Source organism: Hydractinia symbiolongicarpus, chromosome 6, assembly GCF_029227915.1.
Source record: "Hydractinia symbiolongicarpus strain clone_291-10 chromosome 6, HSymV2.1, whole genome shotgun sequence".
Lineage (NCBI taxonomy): Eukaryota > Metazoa > Cnidaria > Hydrozoa > Anthoathecata > Hydractiniidae > Hydractinia > Hydractinia symbiolongicarpus.
Window position 1 is genome coordinate 20,338,317 of NC_079880.1, and position 18,225 is coordinate 20,356,541.

Sequence of the window (18,225 nt, forward strand, 5' to 3'; positions counted from 1 at the left end):
GGTAATCTTAAGTCAACGATTTTATTCATGATGTTCTCTGGTAAGCACATCTAAAACCTACTTATTTTGACCTCATACGGCCTTAAAAATCCTCGTGAAATATGGTTATTTATTTTTGATTAAAGTAGTTATCTTTGAATTCAACAAAAAACCACATAATTGTAAATGCATAAAAAGAGACAAAGTCGCTTTGAATCATTTTTTGTTCTCTTAGTTATCTTGTATTTTTGCTATATTTTATTTTCTCTAACTAAAATCTATATTCTGGCACAAAATAATTTTTTGTTCACCTCTTCCTTAATTACGTGAGTCGGTGTACGGTCCCAATGTAGTTGGAATTTTATAAATAAAATAAATTTATTATGAATAAAATTGAAATACGATATAATGCTGAATTATTCTTTTCCGGTAGCGTCAGCGGAAGTGTGGACCATAGGAACACAAGGTGTGAAGTTTCAGTGTGAAACACTTTCTTTTATTACAAAAACAATATACAATTCATTTATCTAATTATACGCAGTTCGTATCGATTTTCGATAGCCGCCACGAAACAATCCTATGCCACAAACTGAAGTTATAGCAAATAAATTATTTAATAATTCATCACGGATAGGGTGGGACAGCATTATATCGTAAATTTAATTCATAAATTTATTTTTTTTATAAAATTCCAACTACATTGGGACAACTACACCGACTCACATAATTAAGTTGCCAATTACATTGCGGCCTTAATTAAGGAATTCTATAATATACGAGGCTAATTTGATTTTAACCTATCAAATTTGGCAAGACTTGATAAGAGGGTTGTATTTGGTAACGATCGTAAAGTCGAATGAATAAGGCGGGAAACTTGACTTTGGCATCCTTAAACAAGCACAAGTATTGATGAGAAATGTTCCAAAATAGCCACAAAGAAAGCAGTTTGCTACAATTTTACAACTTCGTATATTTATTTAGAAATCGGTCCTTTAGGCGAGTAAAGTCAACAGAAATCAGATAAATTTTTTCTGACAAATTTTTACAATTTTTCTGTCTTAAAATATGAAAACAAAATAAGAACAATTTCATGCTAAATATGGAGAAAAAGTAAAACACCACAACTGAACCCAGATCCCTCTTTTTTTTTATAAAAGTTTAGTCATCCTTATTTTCCTCACCAAATTTAGCTTTTAGAACGAAATGGCCAGTAAAAGCTAAGAAACACAAAACAGTGATCGAAAGTGATGACAAAAGAATGAAGACATGCACATACTGAAGAAAAAATAGTCCTCCTACAAGGTGTTGGGTCTTTGGTCATCCTTTAGGTCCCAGGTCCTTATTTAGGGTCCTTTTTTACAGTTCTGGGTCTCGGGTCTTTCCAAAGTGTTTTGAGTCTTCCTATAGCATACTGGATCCAGGATCCTTATTCGAGGTCCTGGGTTCTCCCGTAGGATCTTGGGTCTAAACTCTGTGTAATAAAAAATTCTAAAGTAGCATTACTTGCTGGAAACACTGTAATTTTATTATAAAAAATTTTGATCGAGAAATGCTTTTTAGGTTCCACCTGCGAAAATTTGTTCCTCAAATTTTTTGTCCTTTAAGGTATACTTGCTTATCACACTTCTAAAGTTCGTTATATCAATTACTTTTTACGCCGTATGTATATTTATGGAGAATTCACATGGAAGCAGAGTAAATCATTTTTTAAATATAATTACAATAACACAATGTTTTTCAAACGCCTGAACATAAAATTCAGCATTTTCCAAGTTATTTGAAGTGATTTTGTTGTTGTTATTTGAGTTCTTACTCAAAGTCGACAGTATCTATCAACTTTTTTAATAATGGGTATTCAAAAGATTACAGAAAAAGCAATTACATCAATGCGGTGATAATAATTAACGTTTTGTGTGTTGTAGCACCTTGAGTATGAATATTTTTGGCATGAGGGATTTTTTCAGAAAACGTCTGTCCCTTGCAACTAAGAATCGTCTAAACAAATAATTGACTCCATTCCAATTCCTTGATACATTCGTTTTTAAAATCTTCGTCATGATGGTAATATAGATGGTTATTATTGGTTCTAAAATAAAAAAATAAAATAAAAAAACCGAAAAAATAGGACAAATATAACCATCATGGAATCCCCGATACAAAAGTCCGTTTTAGATGAGTTGCTATTTTATTATAAGTGTTGCGGATAAATAATGAACCTGTAAAATTATTTTTATAGTAACAGCGATTTGTTATTCTTTTAAGGTCCTAAGATGACAGTGTACAGATGACAGGTGAACTGGGATTCGTAGTCTGACATATATACCTCATAACATGTGCATTATTTAGTATTGCGTAAATACAAACTTCTGTTATAATGGTTAAAATATATTAATATTATCTTCTGTGTCTCAATTGTATTATTTATTTAAAAAAAACACATTTCCGTTCAAGCAATCAAGGACGAAGGTTTTTATAAAGGTTTAAAATCAAGATTTTCGGAAGCTTTTTATCAAGTTTAAACAAAGGTTTTCGTTGCAGTGCTTAAGAAGTTTTAATAAGTTACCGTCAAATCAAACTAAGTTTAAAAAAATCCAAAGATGCAAGAATGGTTAGTACAACTTTATTTTTCATTTTAATTATTGTACATTTTTGAATTATGGCGTGGTTATTTCTGATATTTCTTTTGTATATATTTTGTTTAAACTTGTTCAATGTCAATGTCAAAAGTTAGAAACGTAATCGGATAGGGGTTTTTAATTGTTATTCCGTAAAGCGGGCAGGTAGGGTCGGAACTATGTACCTCTTAAAAAACTGTGTTTCCAATTGCACATCCGTTGCATATCTGTTGATCTGTGTTTATGAATAATTTAATTCTACTTACTTTTTTTTGCAAGATAAGATTTTGTACTTCTTTTTCATTTAATGAATTAGATCTGCCAGCAACATCCAAAGCCGTTTCACCGTCATCATTCTGGATGTTAACATCGACGCCATATGAAAGCAATAGTTTAACGCATTCCACATTGCCATTCGAAGAAGCTAAATGCAATGGTGTCTGTCCTTCATCAGTCATGTTGTTTATTTCAGAATTGTCGCGCTGAAGCAGTAAACTTAGACATTCTTTGCAATCATCATTAGCAGCTCTGTGGTACGCATTCCATTTGCTGATATGGTCAGCTGTCCAGAGGTTACAGCCAAGACTTATAAGAAGTTTAACCATTTCAGTTCTTTGATGCTTTACAGCTAGGTGAAGTGGCGTTGCTCCTCTATCACTTGTCATGTCCACCATCTCCGGATGTGTTAACAAAAATATTCGTAAGCCTTCGACATCTCCTTGTTGTATGCAATGGTACACACCTAATGGGAATTATTATCATGATTTTTAGTGAATCTTTTTAAAAGGGTCTGTGATAAGTGGATTATTTGGGGAAATAAAGTGCAGCGTCTCTTTCTTTTTTTAAAAAAAGAAGTATTAATTTATTAATTTTGACAAATGTGTACGACAGGCTCAAAAACTATATCAGAAACCTTTGTTAGGTAAAAACATAAAGCTTTGGAGAGCAATTGTTAATATACTTTTTTCAGGAAATTAATTAATTTTCCTACTTGAGAATGATTTTTGGCGTTCCCTCCTGGAAGGGACTTTTCGTTCCTGTGCACCTTCAGTTAAAAACTCCATGTCCTCTGTGTCATCACAGTGTGCCTCCATTTCCTAACATATATGATATATCATAAGTCAATATTATAAATTACAAATTATTTCATACTTATGTCATACAATAACTGGCGGGCAAAGATGATAAAAAAAAATATTAAATATAAAATCTTCAATTAGTAATTAGTTTTCATAAATGACTTTTATCTACATATCCATTTAATCCAGATAGCGGTTGAGAAAATTAAAATCTTATTTTCCTTGTTGCGATGTTAAAAATAATTTATTCAAATAGTTGAAAATGCTGAAGCATTTTAGAATGTATAATGGAGTCAACAGTTTAGGGGAAAAAGGTATCGGAAATTTTTCACAAAGTTGTTTATTATAACATGACAAACGGATATGAAAATAGAAACTTAGTGGTACCTGTAATAAGTTTTTCTTAAGATGCTTTGTAATATCGACTAGCATTTCTGTGAGCCTCTCCGTAGCTTCTTTAGTAAAAGTTGAAATGCCAAAAGTTGCTGTTACAATATCTTTGTCTTCTTCATCTTCATTGCAATCAATGCTGACAGTACAATGATCCAGTGAATGACTGTAAAGGATTTGAGAGAATTCTTGAGTAATTATTACGGATCTTACATTTTTTGCAATCACGTCTTGTTTTTTTTTAGTTACATCTTCATGCAAAGACATGTCAAAATAAAGATGGAGTGACTTATATTTGTAACCCACGCAGGTAAGTGAAAGTTTCTTTTGCATTGTTTTATTGACAAGTTCGTCAAACAAATTTGTTAAGTCCTTTATTAGGCAAGATAATTGATCCTTATTAATCCGTTCAAAGCAGCTTGGTATGTTATCCTCGTCCGATTTGATGTTTAACTTGACTTTTATTTTCAAGGCGCTCGTGTTGTTCTGTGTCTTAACGTTGAACTCATCCAAGTTGATGATCAAAGAATCCTTATTTATTTGCAAAAACTCGGATACAATGCTGATGGCACACAATCCAAAATTGATTTGAATTATCTTAGAGGGTTGCGAAATAACATTTTTTATGTCACCCAGCAGTTTACGATATTTAGACGAACACTCAAATCTAATTTCCAGCTTAGTTCTTTGGAAGCAGATGTTATATTCTGTCGTAAAATGCTGTCGAAACACATCTCGTCTTGTATTTAACACAAGATCAAACTCAAATATCTTCTTATCACGTGTTTCTATGCTTATATACGTCGGTACCATCATACTTAAAAGATCTCTAATACCACGCTTGCAGTTATTCAGATCAGCGTTCCATTCTGTTATTTCAGGACCACTAACATTGGACATTTTTTGTTGTTTGATTATTTCAAAGTCACCATATTCCATGTGAGCTTTTCTGTTCCGCACCTTTACAATGTGATCAAAGCATCTTGATATGTTCCTGAACCTGCATGAGTTGTTGTTGATATTGAAACATCTAACGCAATACAGACACGTCGAACAGCATACTCTTCGCTCCAAACATTGTGCACCGCTATGCAGCACTTCTGATTGTGCTAATGCTTGATAGGGATTCCTACAGGTTGGGAAAACAGACAGGTTATTTTGAAACTGTTTCAGCAATGACATATCGAGTTGATCAATAATAATTGATTCCTTTAATGACATTCTGTGATCGTATATTTTTACTTTATTGTTTCTGTGAACAAGCAAGCTTATTCTTTCCATGTCAGTTGCTGAGTATGTACTTAAAATTGCTGAAAATGCAATGTTGGGGTCAGTGATATGTGCGGCTCTTGCTATGTCACTACAAAGGCACATATATTCAAAAGCTCTTTTGTAGGCATATTTGCAAGTACATAACAAGCATTCGAGTTGTTCTTCGTATTCGTGTATCTGATCTCCCGATGTACCTTCACTGGAAGAAGATGTCTCCATAGCTTGCGCCATTTTGATTCCCGAATCGCTCTCTGCAAAAAGTAAACATTATATTATAAAGATAAAAAAAAGAACCTAAGATAAGAACATGTGACACAAGAGCTTATTCAATTTGAAACAGAACACATATGGGTGTTTACGCCTATATACAGCATGCTTATTGTTTATACCACTCTTTATTCTTGCTTCTTTCTTAAAAAAGAATGTGCAACGAAGAAGTTATTGTAGTTCTCTTTTCTTGGAATTTTTCTTTTGTTTTGAGAGGGTGTCTCTTTGTATTTTCGCAATAAATAGTTTTTTTAGTGTTTGTTGTTTTTTATATTTGCTTTAACTAAAGCATGTTAACAAAAATTAAAAGAGTTTTAGCAAAGTAATATGAAGCACTTAAAGAAATATACAGTGATTTCCCGCATAATCTGACAAAAAGATATATTTCTATGAAATACGTTTTGTTAAAATTGATTGGTTAATTAAAGAAATCCAAGAATACAAAATGTTTTTTCCCGAAGAAATAATTAAAAGAATTTTCTTTAAATGACTTTCATTTCTGAAGATAAAGTTTTAAAATAAGTTGTGTAAGAAAGGAAAAGAACGAAGATAATCACTTTTTCCGAAAAAAACGAGTGCAACAAAGAAGTTATTGTAGTTTTATTTTCTCAGAGTTTTCTTTTTTTTTAAAAAAAAAAAAGCGTGCCTCTTTCTATTTTCTTAACAAATAATATTTTTGTGTTGCTTTTGCATATACTTGTACAGAACTGAAGATGCTTAATGATTTTTCAAATCCAGTTTAGTTGGTTTTAAAATAGTAGTTTATAAAAAAATCGTTTACTATTAACGATGCCGAGATATAAAGTTGAGAGCGGGTGTACATGTAAATAGACAAATTAAAACAGGAGAAAACTTAAGTATGGCAATGTCTATATGCGTTTTTTATAGAATATACAAAATATATATATTCAATATACAATATACAAACATAGGATGCACTCTAGCCTACTTTTACGCTGTAAAAGTATTGCTAGACTTTTTTTAGCTTGTGTTGGATGCAATACAGTTTCTGAAAAAAGTAAAAAACACCCTCTGTCCTGGCCTGAATAGTCTAAATTATGTGCTGTCGTAACGCATGACGTGATACGATAATAAAAATAAATAAATACCTTGGAACCATGGAATACGCACTTTATTAACATAATTTATACAGAATAATAAAACATTTAATTAACATAATATATGCAAAATTATTAAGCATCATTTTTTAAAACGTAAACACACTAACAGTAAGAAAAACATAAAAAAATCAAACCTGGCAACGTTTCAAGCTCTACAACATGTCTTTTGTCACAAGAGATTGTATGGCGTTTGTGCACTAAAATGAAATAACGTGAATTTTTTTATTACGAATAAAATTGAAACAAAGGTGAGTAATACTCAATGGGTATTTCTCATCGCAGTACAGGGAAAAATACTTCCATGAAAATAAATTCCATGAAAACTGATAAGTCAGGTAATTCTGGGAATATATTCTTACAGTTAAACAAACAAAGATATGAATATTCACATGGATAGTTGATAATAAGATTAAATCCAAGGCACTAAAAAAAAATCTTGTTTTTCTGTTTACTTTTGTTTTATTTTTGAATTGGTAGCAAAACATGGCTACACCGTCGCGTGAAATCCAATTTAACGCGACAGTGTGGCAATATAATCATAAAAAGGGGGTAACTAATGTTATTTTCAAAATAAAGAGCTGAATTATGTTTTAAAAACTATAGATTATTTAGTACATCGTATTTTACGAAAAACTGAAAGTTGCTTTTTGTTGTTAAAAAACACACCGTAAATTTCTTAAGAGAAACCGTTGGGCAATAATGCAACTGCAAGCAAGCCGCAACAAAAGCAATAAAAATAAATATAGCTGGGAACACCTCATAAATAAGGATTGAAAAAAAATTCAAAAATTTGCAAGTGTAAAATTTGAGAAGATGAGCTGGCTGGCAAAGAATTTCCTTGTTCGCAAGCTAGTGCTTGAATTTCGGGTAAATGCTACTCGTCTTTATTCTTTGATGTCATAATTAATACAAAATCTTCTTCATTTTACCCTCAAGCAATGATTTATAACCTTTTATGTTCGACCCACGTACTTTGAACTCGTAAAAGTTCACTTGTCAATGCTTAGAACAGACTTAGGAGTAAGGTTATTTGGTTTTGAGTGACACTGCGATACAGCATTGCTTATTTCCTTGACGATTGACAGTTAACGTTAATTGTTCCAGAATGCAAATATCTCAGAAACTTCAACAAGGGCATTTTCTACGCTCCTGACCGACACTACGCATCTTCCTAAATGGAGCTTTCGCAGGCATATGGTAGCGAAGCATTCGTGAGGAGATGTTATTTTTCCATTTCGAGATGTGGCTAAAAAACTGCCATTTCTTGAAAAAATATAAATAATGGATTGTCTTATTGTATTTTTTTAAAAAATTTTTAGTTCTATAGATATTTAAGATTTAAAAAATTCAAACTGGAAACTTGCAATGTGATATGATGGCTCTGACAAATATTGGAATTTTTACCCTTATTTAAAAATATTATTGTTAAAAGTTCAAACTTTGGTTATGTAAAAATATTATTGAGAGTACAGTCCATACTACAAAATATTTTTGTTTTCTGTAACTTTGCAAGATATTAAAAGTATTAATTTCTACTTACTACCTTCAATAATGATGTCAGAAGGTCATTGAAACATCTTTGAAGCTAATATCTTCAGAATGAAAAAAAAGGTTTTAAAAAAAATCTGAAAGGTTTATCAGCGTAACTACCTCTGGATATACATTAGATCCAACATTAGCAAATATATTCATGTGTTTTTTGAAAAGATCTGGTTATAAGCTAGTCCTACAGAATTCAAGTTTATCATTTAAAGACCTTATGTAAACGGATAATATTTTTCACCTAAAGTCTAGTCATCAGAATATCACTTTTACATATGAAAAAAGGGTGGACAGTCCATTGCATTTCTTAAAACGTTTGTATCAAACTTGAAAGTTTAACATTTATCACCAGTTTATAAGAAACCCTATTTTAGTGCCGTTTGTACTAACTTCACTTGTTTCATACCTATTAAACTTAAGCATTGGTTGATTGTTATCATTCATGTTTTGTCTTTAGGACTTTTCATGATAGAGTTTCCCAGCCTGAGTAAATTCTTGGTAAAATTGGATACACTTCTAATGTTTTTGATATTTTTCTTAGAATCTTTTTAAATAAAAACTGCACATCCAGAGTGGTTTTCTTTTTTACTGCTAAGAAAAAAGTTGTACTTATATTATCATATTTAGAAATGATTTTTTGCAACACATAAATCGTTTATTGCTTGAAGAGAAATTGCCTTTTTGTCATCTTAAGCTGATTCTTTTCTTTCCTTAGGGCCGTTAATTAACGCCTTTTCCTTTAAAAATAAAATACCTAAACTATTAGGTATTTTATTTTTAGTTTTTTTCGCGTTTAGTGATACAAGTGTAAGTGTAGTGACTGCAATGTCACTTATTATGATAAAACTAAACGCCGCTATAATGGTTCATCTCACAGGAAAAGAAATTAAAGTTGTTCCCCAAACCACCGCTGATTTTGATCATTACTTATATTCCCTCTCCGTTGTTTGAAATTGTTTTCATACTTACAAAGAAGTTTATTGACTTCAAACTTTCACGTATGCAGAGTTTACACATAGAGGATGGATTATTTTGGATTATTTGTTGTTATGAAATTATGGTTTTCCTATAAAAACTATTATAACAACTTGTGATCGTTTTTATTTTCTTCTACTTCACAAAAAATGGTCATTCTTCTCATTAGGATCCCGGAAGAAGCGAGAGAGAGTGAGCACAGAAAGTCGCCAATTAGTGGCATATTTATCATTCATTTGCTAGTGTGAAGTTGGGATACATCCTAAGAACGGATATCACTGTTTAAGCCTTATCTAAGAGTGATCCATGTTATACATTCCTTGAAAACAGTCTAGATAAACTGAGGATAATTAAGTTGTGCATGTATATAATTAACTTTGCATTACATTACACTTCTCCAGATAACAGGGTCGCACAGCAATGCATTTTTAAAGAACTCCTGCAAATTCTAAATTTTTTGATTTTAAAAATATCGAGGTTTTATAACAATTAAAGTTTATATTGCTATTTACAGATACACACACTTTTGTTTCTATTGTTATTTGCAGATACACACGCTTTTTGTTTGTGTTGTTATGTACAGATACATACGCTTTTCTTTCTGTTGTTATTTACAGATGCACACGCTTTTGCTTCTGTTGTTATTTACAGATGCACACGCTTTTGCTTCTGTTGTTATTTACAGATACACACGCTTTTGTTTCTGTTGTTATTTACAGATACACACGCTTTTGTTTCTGTTGTTATTTACAGATACACACGCTTGTGTTTCTGTTGTTATTTACAGATACACACGCTTTTGTTTCTATTGTTATTCACAGATACACACGCTTTTTTTCTGTTGATATTTACAGATACACACGCTTTTGTTTCGATTGTTACTTACAGATACATACGCTTTTGTTTCTATTGTTATTTACAGATTTACACGCTTTTGTTGTGTAATCTTGTGCAAAAGCACTTTCAAAAATACTTATATGGCATTTGCTATTGCAAATTTTACTGCGTGTAACAAACAGGCCGTTGAAAAGGAAAGCTTGTTGCAAATATTCGTTGATTTGTAAATGTAAGCATATTTTTAATTTTTTAATAGAACAAGAGACAGTTAATAGGCAGATGAGGCAAGAGATGGTGTTAAAAATGAAATTTTTGCGCAGTTATTATGCCAATAATTTTAAAATTATTGGCATATAAAATTGTCGCTTGTATAACTTTTTCGATTTTGGCTTCAAAGCTTGTTTTGTCTTACTTTCATTTTGTTTGAATTTTCACCAAAATTACAATCTGTTTCATTACAGACGAGTGCAGACGAGTGACTAAGTAGCTGTTGACGAGTGTGGAGGTCATTTAAATTAGTTTCACCTAGTAGGTGTAAATTGTTTCGGCTTTAAAAAGGACAATGAAAAGATAATATTTTTATAGGTTTAAAGTACACACGCTTTTTCGAAGTCAGTAAACATAGCATTGATTTAGAAATTACAAGAAAAAAAAAGCTTACCGAACTTTGTTTAGAGCTCACATCGTCCCCACAAAACAATACTAATTACAAAAAAGGATTCGTTTGTTTTTAAAGTAGCCACGTTATATACAAACTCATGATTTAAACGTGTTTACAATTCGGGCAAAAACCTTTAAAACCAAAACGATGGATTAAAAACTCTCCATACCGCCGCTTTTACTCCCTGTTTAGCAGTTATGTTTACACTATTGTTTAACAGTAACGGTGGAGAGTTCTCTTCGTATTTACAAATTATGATTCAACTTAAACAGCGTTTTAAAAAGTAAACAAGAAGCCAATGGTCTTGACTATTCCCGCTATTAGCATTGCACTTGCTGTTTTATGAGACATAATAAAATCTGACACGAGGCCGGCTGTTTCTATTTTTCGATACTTTTTTTTTGTAGAAAATTGTCCTTAACTAGGAAGCGTATGGATAACCCAGGGATTCAAGTAAGCTAACCTAAGAAACTATTAAGAGGAAAAATAACGCAAAATATATACTGGAATTCAAATCTCAATTCTGGTAAAAATTGGTTAATTCAGGAAAATAGTTTTCCCCGAAAAAAACCACAAGAACAGCATAACAACCAAAAAACGCAAGAAGGGAACTAAAAATGTTTTCTAAGAACACGCAGCTGTATGAACATGTTCCAAGAAGCGATTTTTATAAACATGTTTTGTCTTCCCAAACCAAAATTAATAGCTATATAATGCACAACAACTTTCGTTATTCATTATAGAAAAGATGGCTGTGTTTTAAACAACAACCTTGCACGCTTCTCTCTTTATCAGCTAATAAGCAACATAAAAATGAAATCTTATAAAACACGAAACAACTTGTAAGCAATATCCAGTTTAAATTAAGGAACTATAAAAAAGGAGAAACAACACGAATTTAGTTTCCAGGACCCTTCTTTTAAAAAGTCATGTAAATTCATATAACTACAACTGCAATTAAAAGTTTAATTTCAATTGTCTTTCCGGGTTTCCAACAGACGTAGCTGTACAATATATAGAAACGTAAGTAGCACTGAACCTCGAGCAGTCTACCAATATTTGGTTTCTCCTAATTATTAAAATGTGCTACGCATGTATTTGCATCAACTCTTTATGGTTCACACCACAAAATGATGAAGCAAATAGGAAGAAAAAAATAAAGCAGCACATTGTAGTAAATCTACTTTAAAAGAGCTGCCAAACGAGCTGTTTATTTTTTACTTTAATGACTTACACGAAAGTCAAACGTATGGTGGGAGAAAAGTTCATGAGCAACGAGGACAGAAACGTCTTAATTCATCAAGGATATTATATATGACATACAAATATAACTAAAATCGACAGAAAAGTACTCTAGCAGCCTGTGAAAATATCCACCTTGGTAGAGGAAAAATGAAAGAGATCAGTCTTTTAAGTTTTAAGGTGGAAGTAGTTTTTTTGAATTTGTATTTGTATACCTGTTTTCTTCATATAGAAGACGAAAGATCTTAAAACGCTGATCAAGAAATGTGTAAGATAGTGTACTTTTGACAATCGGTTAAAGAAACATTGGTGTTAAAATGTTTTTAATGACGACATAAACCCGTCTGTTTTGAGAGGGATTTGGAGACGCAGGTTTCGAAAAGTTACCCAACTTGGTCCCAGGTTAAGTTAAGCTATTGAAGTTAAATTAATGTTATTGACATCGTGAAGTTTAATTTTTTTTCGATCAAAATTTAACCATTTAACATTTTTTAGCGACTTAAAAGAAATATAAAGCGTCCACCTTGCCTGTTCCAGACAAAAAAACAGCCTATTGATATAAACGCTTAGCTTGCTTCAAAAGTTTAGTTTTCTAGCAAAACAAACTTTAAAAATTTCTGACTTAGCTAGCTAGCTTTTTTTGCATATTAGTAAATAAACCCGTTTAATCCATTGAAGGAGAAGAACAATGAAAGAAATCCAACATTTAAATTGCTGTGACGTCAGCAAATTTTTTTTTTACTAATATGTTTCACAGTTACTTCAATTGTACTAAGCAAAAAATTCTGATCAAAATAATGTATAGGATCCTGTGGTGTTAATCAGCGGTTAAGGAGATAAAAAGAGTTTAAGTTGACCACAGCACAATTGCTTCTCAGTGGAGGGTAATGCCATTCTTCTGAAACATTTCGTGTGGATAAAACTATGAAGGCAGTTTCGAAAACCGCCTATAAGTTTAAATTCAACTATGTATCAAAAGTTTTCATAGAAAAAGAATTAAAAAATTCGAAACTAAACAAATCGACTGGCGTGAACAACCTTACAACAAGATTACTGTGCATCGCAAATTTCCACCTTGTCTTATAGTTAACTGTTTTATCAAAATATCTGATGTGCCAGAAGAATAAAAACATGCACTCATAACACCAATATTTAAAAAAGGATTGACAGATGATTACAATAACTACAGACCAATTTCAATAATACCTGTCATCTCAAATATTTTTGAAAAAGCAGTATATAATCAAATAATCAATTATTTGGTCCATAAAAACTGCTCCAACTAGTCTTCCGTTGTCAACTTCTTTTATTATGTTATCAAGTAACAAACTAGCCGGAAGATCGGTTGATCTGAGACGACGGTAACTAAATTGATGTCGCGATAGTAAGTTGTTTCCTTCTAGATAATCGATTATTTGATTATATGCTGCTTTTACTCGAGAAACCCACACCATGTGGTATTCTTGGAAACGAAATTAACTGGTTTACTGATTATTTGTTTAACCGGAAACAACAGGTAGTTATTGATAACGTTACATCTCAACAACAACCAGTGGTATGTGGTGTTTCCTATGGATCGATGCTTGGTACGTTGTAGTTCATTTTGCCAGTGACAATTATGTTATCTCAGAGTATGTGCAGAAATGAGAACTCGAATTTATCGAAAAATATTTGTGTGATAATGACCTGGCGATTAACCTAAAAAAGGGAAAAACAAAATGAATGCTATTCGGTACGAGTAAGAAACTGAAATCTACACAGGATAATGTTACTCTGTCCTACAATTGTGCTATAATCAACAGAACAAAGAAGTACAAATAGCTTGGTTCAACTGTGGTTCTTAAATCCAACTTTGATACCGCTTACAAGAAAACATTAGGCAGACTTCGTTTATTATCTAACCTTGGATCACACTTCGACGACAAATCTGCAGAAAAGATATATAATACACAAGTTATTCCGATCATCACGTTTAACAGCATAATCAACTTAATTTTTTTTCAACACGCAGCTGAACATACTATCGTCATTAGACAGTCATGCGAGAATTATAATCAACGACGAAAATCTACAACCCATACATAATACGATATTTCGACATGTGTGCAACGTTGTATGTAAATGTTTTGACGGTTGATCCTGTGTCAATTTTGTGAAGTACTTCGAGTTAACACATCGCAACCAAACAACTAGAAACAATCAATTAATGTATGGTGAGAATGCCCAAAGTAAGATTGCTGGTGGCAAAAGATGGCTTTTATTATATGGGTGCTGGTATTTATAATAAATTGCCATTATATTTGAGAAAAGAGCCTTGTTATTTAAATTTTTTTTTAATTTTTTTATTTAAAAGGTCAAATTGCATTTTTTTGATGATAACTATCATAGTGCTTTATATGTTCACCACCAGATTTTTTTTTCTTTTTTGTTTTGGTTTTTAATGCCCTTTTGTGTGCTACCTATGTGTAGTTTCATTTTTTCATTTTTTATCTTTTAGTCCACTTTTAATAATTCTTTTATCTACTATTAATAATTTTTAACAGAATATATATTTTAACGTTTTAACAGGACACATTTGTAAAGAAGAATTATTCTGGAATGAATGGTTAAAGAGATATAGAGATTTTGAGAGTTTTGAATGACGTCATTAACCTGAAACGGGTTTGTTGACCTAACTTTAGGAATTTGCTCCAGGTGTTCCCTAGTCACTGCTTGCGCAGAAGATGACTTCAGTCATTTCTACCCTTTGCCAAGTGTTTTAACTTAAAAGTGAAATGAAATGGTTTTACTAATATTAATACACTTTCCTTTAATGTCAATATTGTTTTTACGTAAAAATTGGTAAATCACGGAACAATTTCATAGGTGATGTTTTAAAGTTTTTGCCAAAATAAATATGAAAAATAGCATCCACTATGCAAAAGTCACAGATAGACACACGGATGTTTCCTACTATTATATAGACAGAGCCAGTTGTGGCGAAAAACGATGACCGTAAAATCTTTTTAGACATATTACCTACCTTCTTGAGACTATTAAGTATAGCATTTTTAACAAATACAGTCCTGCGTATTGTCTTGCTTTCTATAATAACAAAATCCCGATTTCATTGTTATGTAACATATTTTGCAGATCGTAGCTTAAAAAAAACACTGAAAAAATATGCATAATATGAATATATTTGCTTATCATTACGAAGGAACTTTTACCCAGTATTATTTATTACAAAGCTGTCAATATTATTGCAATAGGTATAATTTCTCGTTTTTAACTTTTTGGTCTGAATGATTTCATGTGAATCCATCTGCTTAAGAATTATGACCCGTATTTAATGACGCTTCTTCAGCATTACCAAGAACTTTAGAATTATTTTCTGCATTAAACAGATATTCTTTACAGTCACCAAGTAAAAATTACAAGTTGGCGTTATTACTAATCTCTTGAATTTTCGTACCTTTAATTTTTATTTTGTATTTTTAATAAAACATTAATTCATTTCAGCAATATATTGTCGGAACATGAAACTGCTAAAAATTTGTGATTTGAAACAAAAGAAATTCATCTGAAATATTTTTAATTCAAACTCAGTATACAGGGCCCGCGGCGACGGGCGGGCCACCCGGGCCGTGGCCCGACCACTTTTTTGCAGAGTAATAATTTTTTTTAGCTAGAACATTCTGATTTGAGAGTTCTTGTTCCAAATAAAATAGCATTACATTAACGGTCTACATCCGCTACTCCTAAACGATCATTTTCTACGATGAGACGGTTGAAAACCTGGATACGTTCTAGCATGAATCAGAAAAGGTTCAACGATTTGTCATTGTTGAACGTACACAAGGAAATCTTAGATACGATTTCTTTAATAGATATTGCCAATGAGTTTGTAAGGGCTCATCCATCTAGGCAAAATGTTTTTGGTATTTTTACAGAAAGCGATTTGTAACGTTTTTATTACTTTTTATGAAAAATGTAAAATAGATTTTTATTGATATTCTGTGAGAAAAAATAATTATTCCTCTGCAAAGAGTTTATTTTGACATACATTTCTGCTGTAGCTTATAGCTAAAGATGCTTGTTTTAGCCAATCTGAAGGGTCTTTATAGTAAAAATTTTCTCGGCCCGTCGGCGCCAACCAAGGTGCCGCCTCCTTAGTCACTATATTATGTGGCCCGACCACTTTACAAATCGCGCCGCGGGCGCTGGTATAACACTGCGGAGTTGTCGTAAAGGCATTTTAGACGAAAAATTATTCTCCTTTATTTACTAAATATGGTAACAGAGAAACATTGTATTATTTTAATTTACGTTCAAATACACTATGAGTTATTCAATAATTATTCCTATTCATTGAGTTTGTACATCAAAGCTTCATTTATTCTCACTTATTCATTCGAGAGTGAAATTTTACAGCATGATATTATTCTGTACAAGTTTGTAAATTTGGAGCAACGTGTGCTATCGGATCGGTATTCCTGCTATCTTCAAAACTTTTGCTGAATAAAATCAAAACTTTTTGATTTTATTCGCAGTTAAACTAAACTGAAAATCTAAACAAAAACTAACACTAATTGAAATCGGCAGAGCAACAATATTTTTGTTATTTTTTGTTTCTTTCGATTAAATGTTATTTCGAATGCGATAGTTTCATTTAAAATATCAACCTTGATAGGAAGAAACTTAAAGACAACTGTCTCGCCATCATTTTATATCAATATAATATCGTTGTCAAGCAAATTTAAAGAATAGTATAGAGTATAGGCGAATATCATTTATTCAAAAACAATGAAATTCGTCTTGTGTTGCTTCACATAATACCTAGCCATTTTAAACTAAATCTCTTTACGAAATCGAGAGAACGTTTTTCGCCCTATCATTGTTACTGATTTTTTGTTATTTTTGTTGTAATTCCTGTTATTATCATTAGCGCACGCCATCAATAATGATACAACAAGAAATAATGTTGATGACTTCAACGCATATGTGACAACGAATGCTTGGAGAGCACGTGAAGTTCCGTTCGAATTAAATTCAAATAGCTTGCGTAAGACTATATTTTAAATAATTCTTGGTGCAAATAAGTCGTTTAATTTGATTCATTTCTATATGAAAGCGGAGATTTAATTGAAGTATACTTAAATAAACAATCAAATAGACAGACAGACAGATGGACAGACGGACGGACGTCTTTGGTTGTTGTTTTCCTATAATAAAGGCGGCGAAAATGACAAACACGATCCTCAAAACCGTTTATCGATTTCGGTAATGGCGCAACTTTTAATTCCTCTTGATTTTTTAATTCTTCATGATCCGCTTGATTCTGCTGAGATGGTAAATAACACCAATATCATTCCATGTGTGTCTAATTACCTGAATTCTATTTGCGACAATAATTTTTATTTGTCTGTCATCATTGTTAATATTTTTAATTTGTTTGTCATCGCTGTTGATATCAACGGCGGCGGTAAGTCTAAACCAGGTAATACGCGTTTCCCAAGTTACATGTTTGCCATAATTTTATAATTTTATAATTTTATAGTTTTGATGTTTCTGACTGTAAGATCATATTCAGTATCATTGAATTGGTGTGTGTATAGATTATAACTTAATCCGACATGTGAAAATATTATTTTACTGGAATTAATGTTCTTAATTTTCCGCTTGTACTAAAAAGCCTTAATTTCCAACATAGGTCAATTCTCACAAAGTTAAAAACCTGCTGCAGTATAGATCTGAAGATTTTACATTTATTTAAAGCATCAAGAATTTCAAAAATCACATTCATTTTGTTAAAAAAAAGTTCAGAAATTGCAGCGGCACATCAGAGAAAACTAATTCGCGAAAGGTGTATTGACAATTTGAGTGAGGCTATTTTCCGATAATGAAGCTACAATGGATGTGTCTATTTTCCTCAGCCTGTCATAAATATGATGCTTATATCCATAACTCGCAAGCGTCAAAACTAATGCATGCTACAATTCACAATAATTCTGAAAGAACTAGATTTGGAATATCGTTGCACTCCAATAAGTTTGTGGTTGTCAAGTTAATTTGAGAAAATGTCCAACTTTTTCTTATTTTATGTGTAAAGCATCGCCCCAATCCAAATTGTGTTGGCAATTAATTTGGATGATAGGCCTTTCTTTCAAAATAAATGATGCTGCGAAACCTAAAACATCATATATAGAGCATAAATCAGATAACGTTTTCTATGACGACAAAGTTTTACAGTTAAATAAAATCCG

General features: G+C 31.8%; 1 protein-coding gene across 2 annotated transcripts; it reads right to left on the reverse strand.

Annotated features, from left to right (window-relative positions):
* Positions 1 to 1,751: 1,751 nt before the first annotated feature.
* Positions 1,752 to 11,074, reverse strand: LOC130647585 (uncharacterized). 2 transcript variants are annotated; one of them, XM_057453500.1, is made up of 6 exons: positions 10,739 to 11,074; positions 6,858 to 6,920; positions 4,061 to 5,586; positions 3,586 to 3,691; positions 2,861 to 3,336; positions 1,752 to 2,065 (listed from the first exon to the last, which is right to left on the reverse strand). In XM_057453500.1, exons 3-6 carry the CDS (start codon positions 5,564 to 5,566, stop codon positions 2,057 to 2,059), a joined length of 2,097 nt encoding a protein of 698 aa, XP_057309483.1. In that variant the 5' UTR covers positions 5,567 to 5,586; positions 6,858 to 6,920; positions 10,739 to 11,074; the 3' UTR covers positions 1,752 to 2,056. The 2 variants fall into 2 exon arrangements, with proteins under 2 accessions (XP_057309483.1, XP_057309484.1); XM_057453501.1 differs by lacking the exons at positions 6,858 to 6,920; positions 10,739 to 11,074 and having other exon boundaries at positions 4,061 to 5,710.
* Positions 11,075 to 18,225: the final 7,151 nt, after the last annotated feature.

Excerpts from the sequence above, each read along its gene's own strand:
- LOC130647585 (XM_057453500.1), bottom strand. The coding sequence starts at position 5,566 with ATGGCGCAAGCTATGGAGACATCTTCTTCCAGTGAAGGTACATCGGGA. Across the intron at positions 3,692-4,060 it reads TTAAGAAAAACTTATTACAG|GAAATGGAGGCACACTGTGA; the intron begins GTACCACTAAGT and ends CATATATGTTAG. Across the intron at positions 3,337-3,585 it reads ACGCCAAAAATCATTCTCAA|GTGTGTACCATTGCATACAA; the intron begins GTAGGAAAATTA and ends AATTCCCATTAG.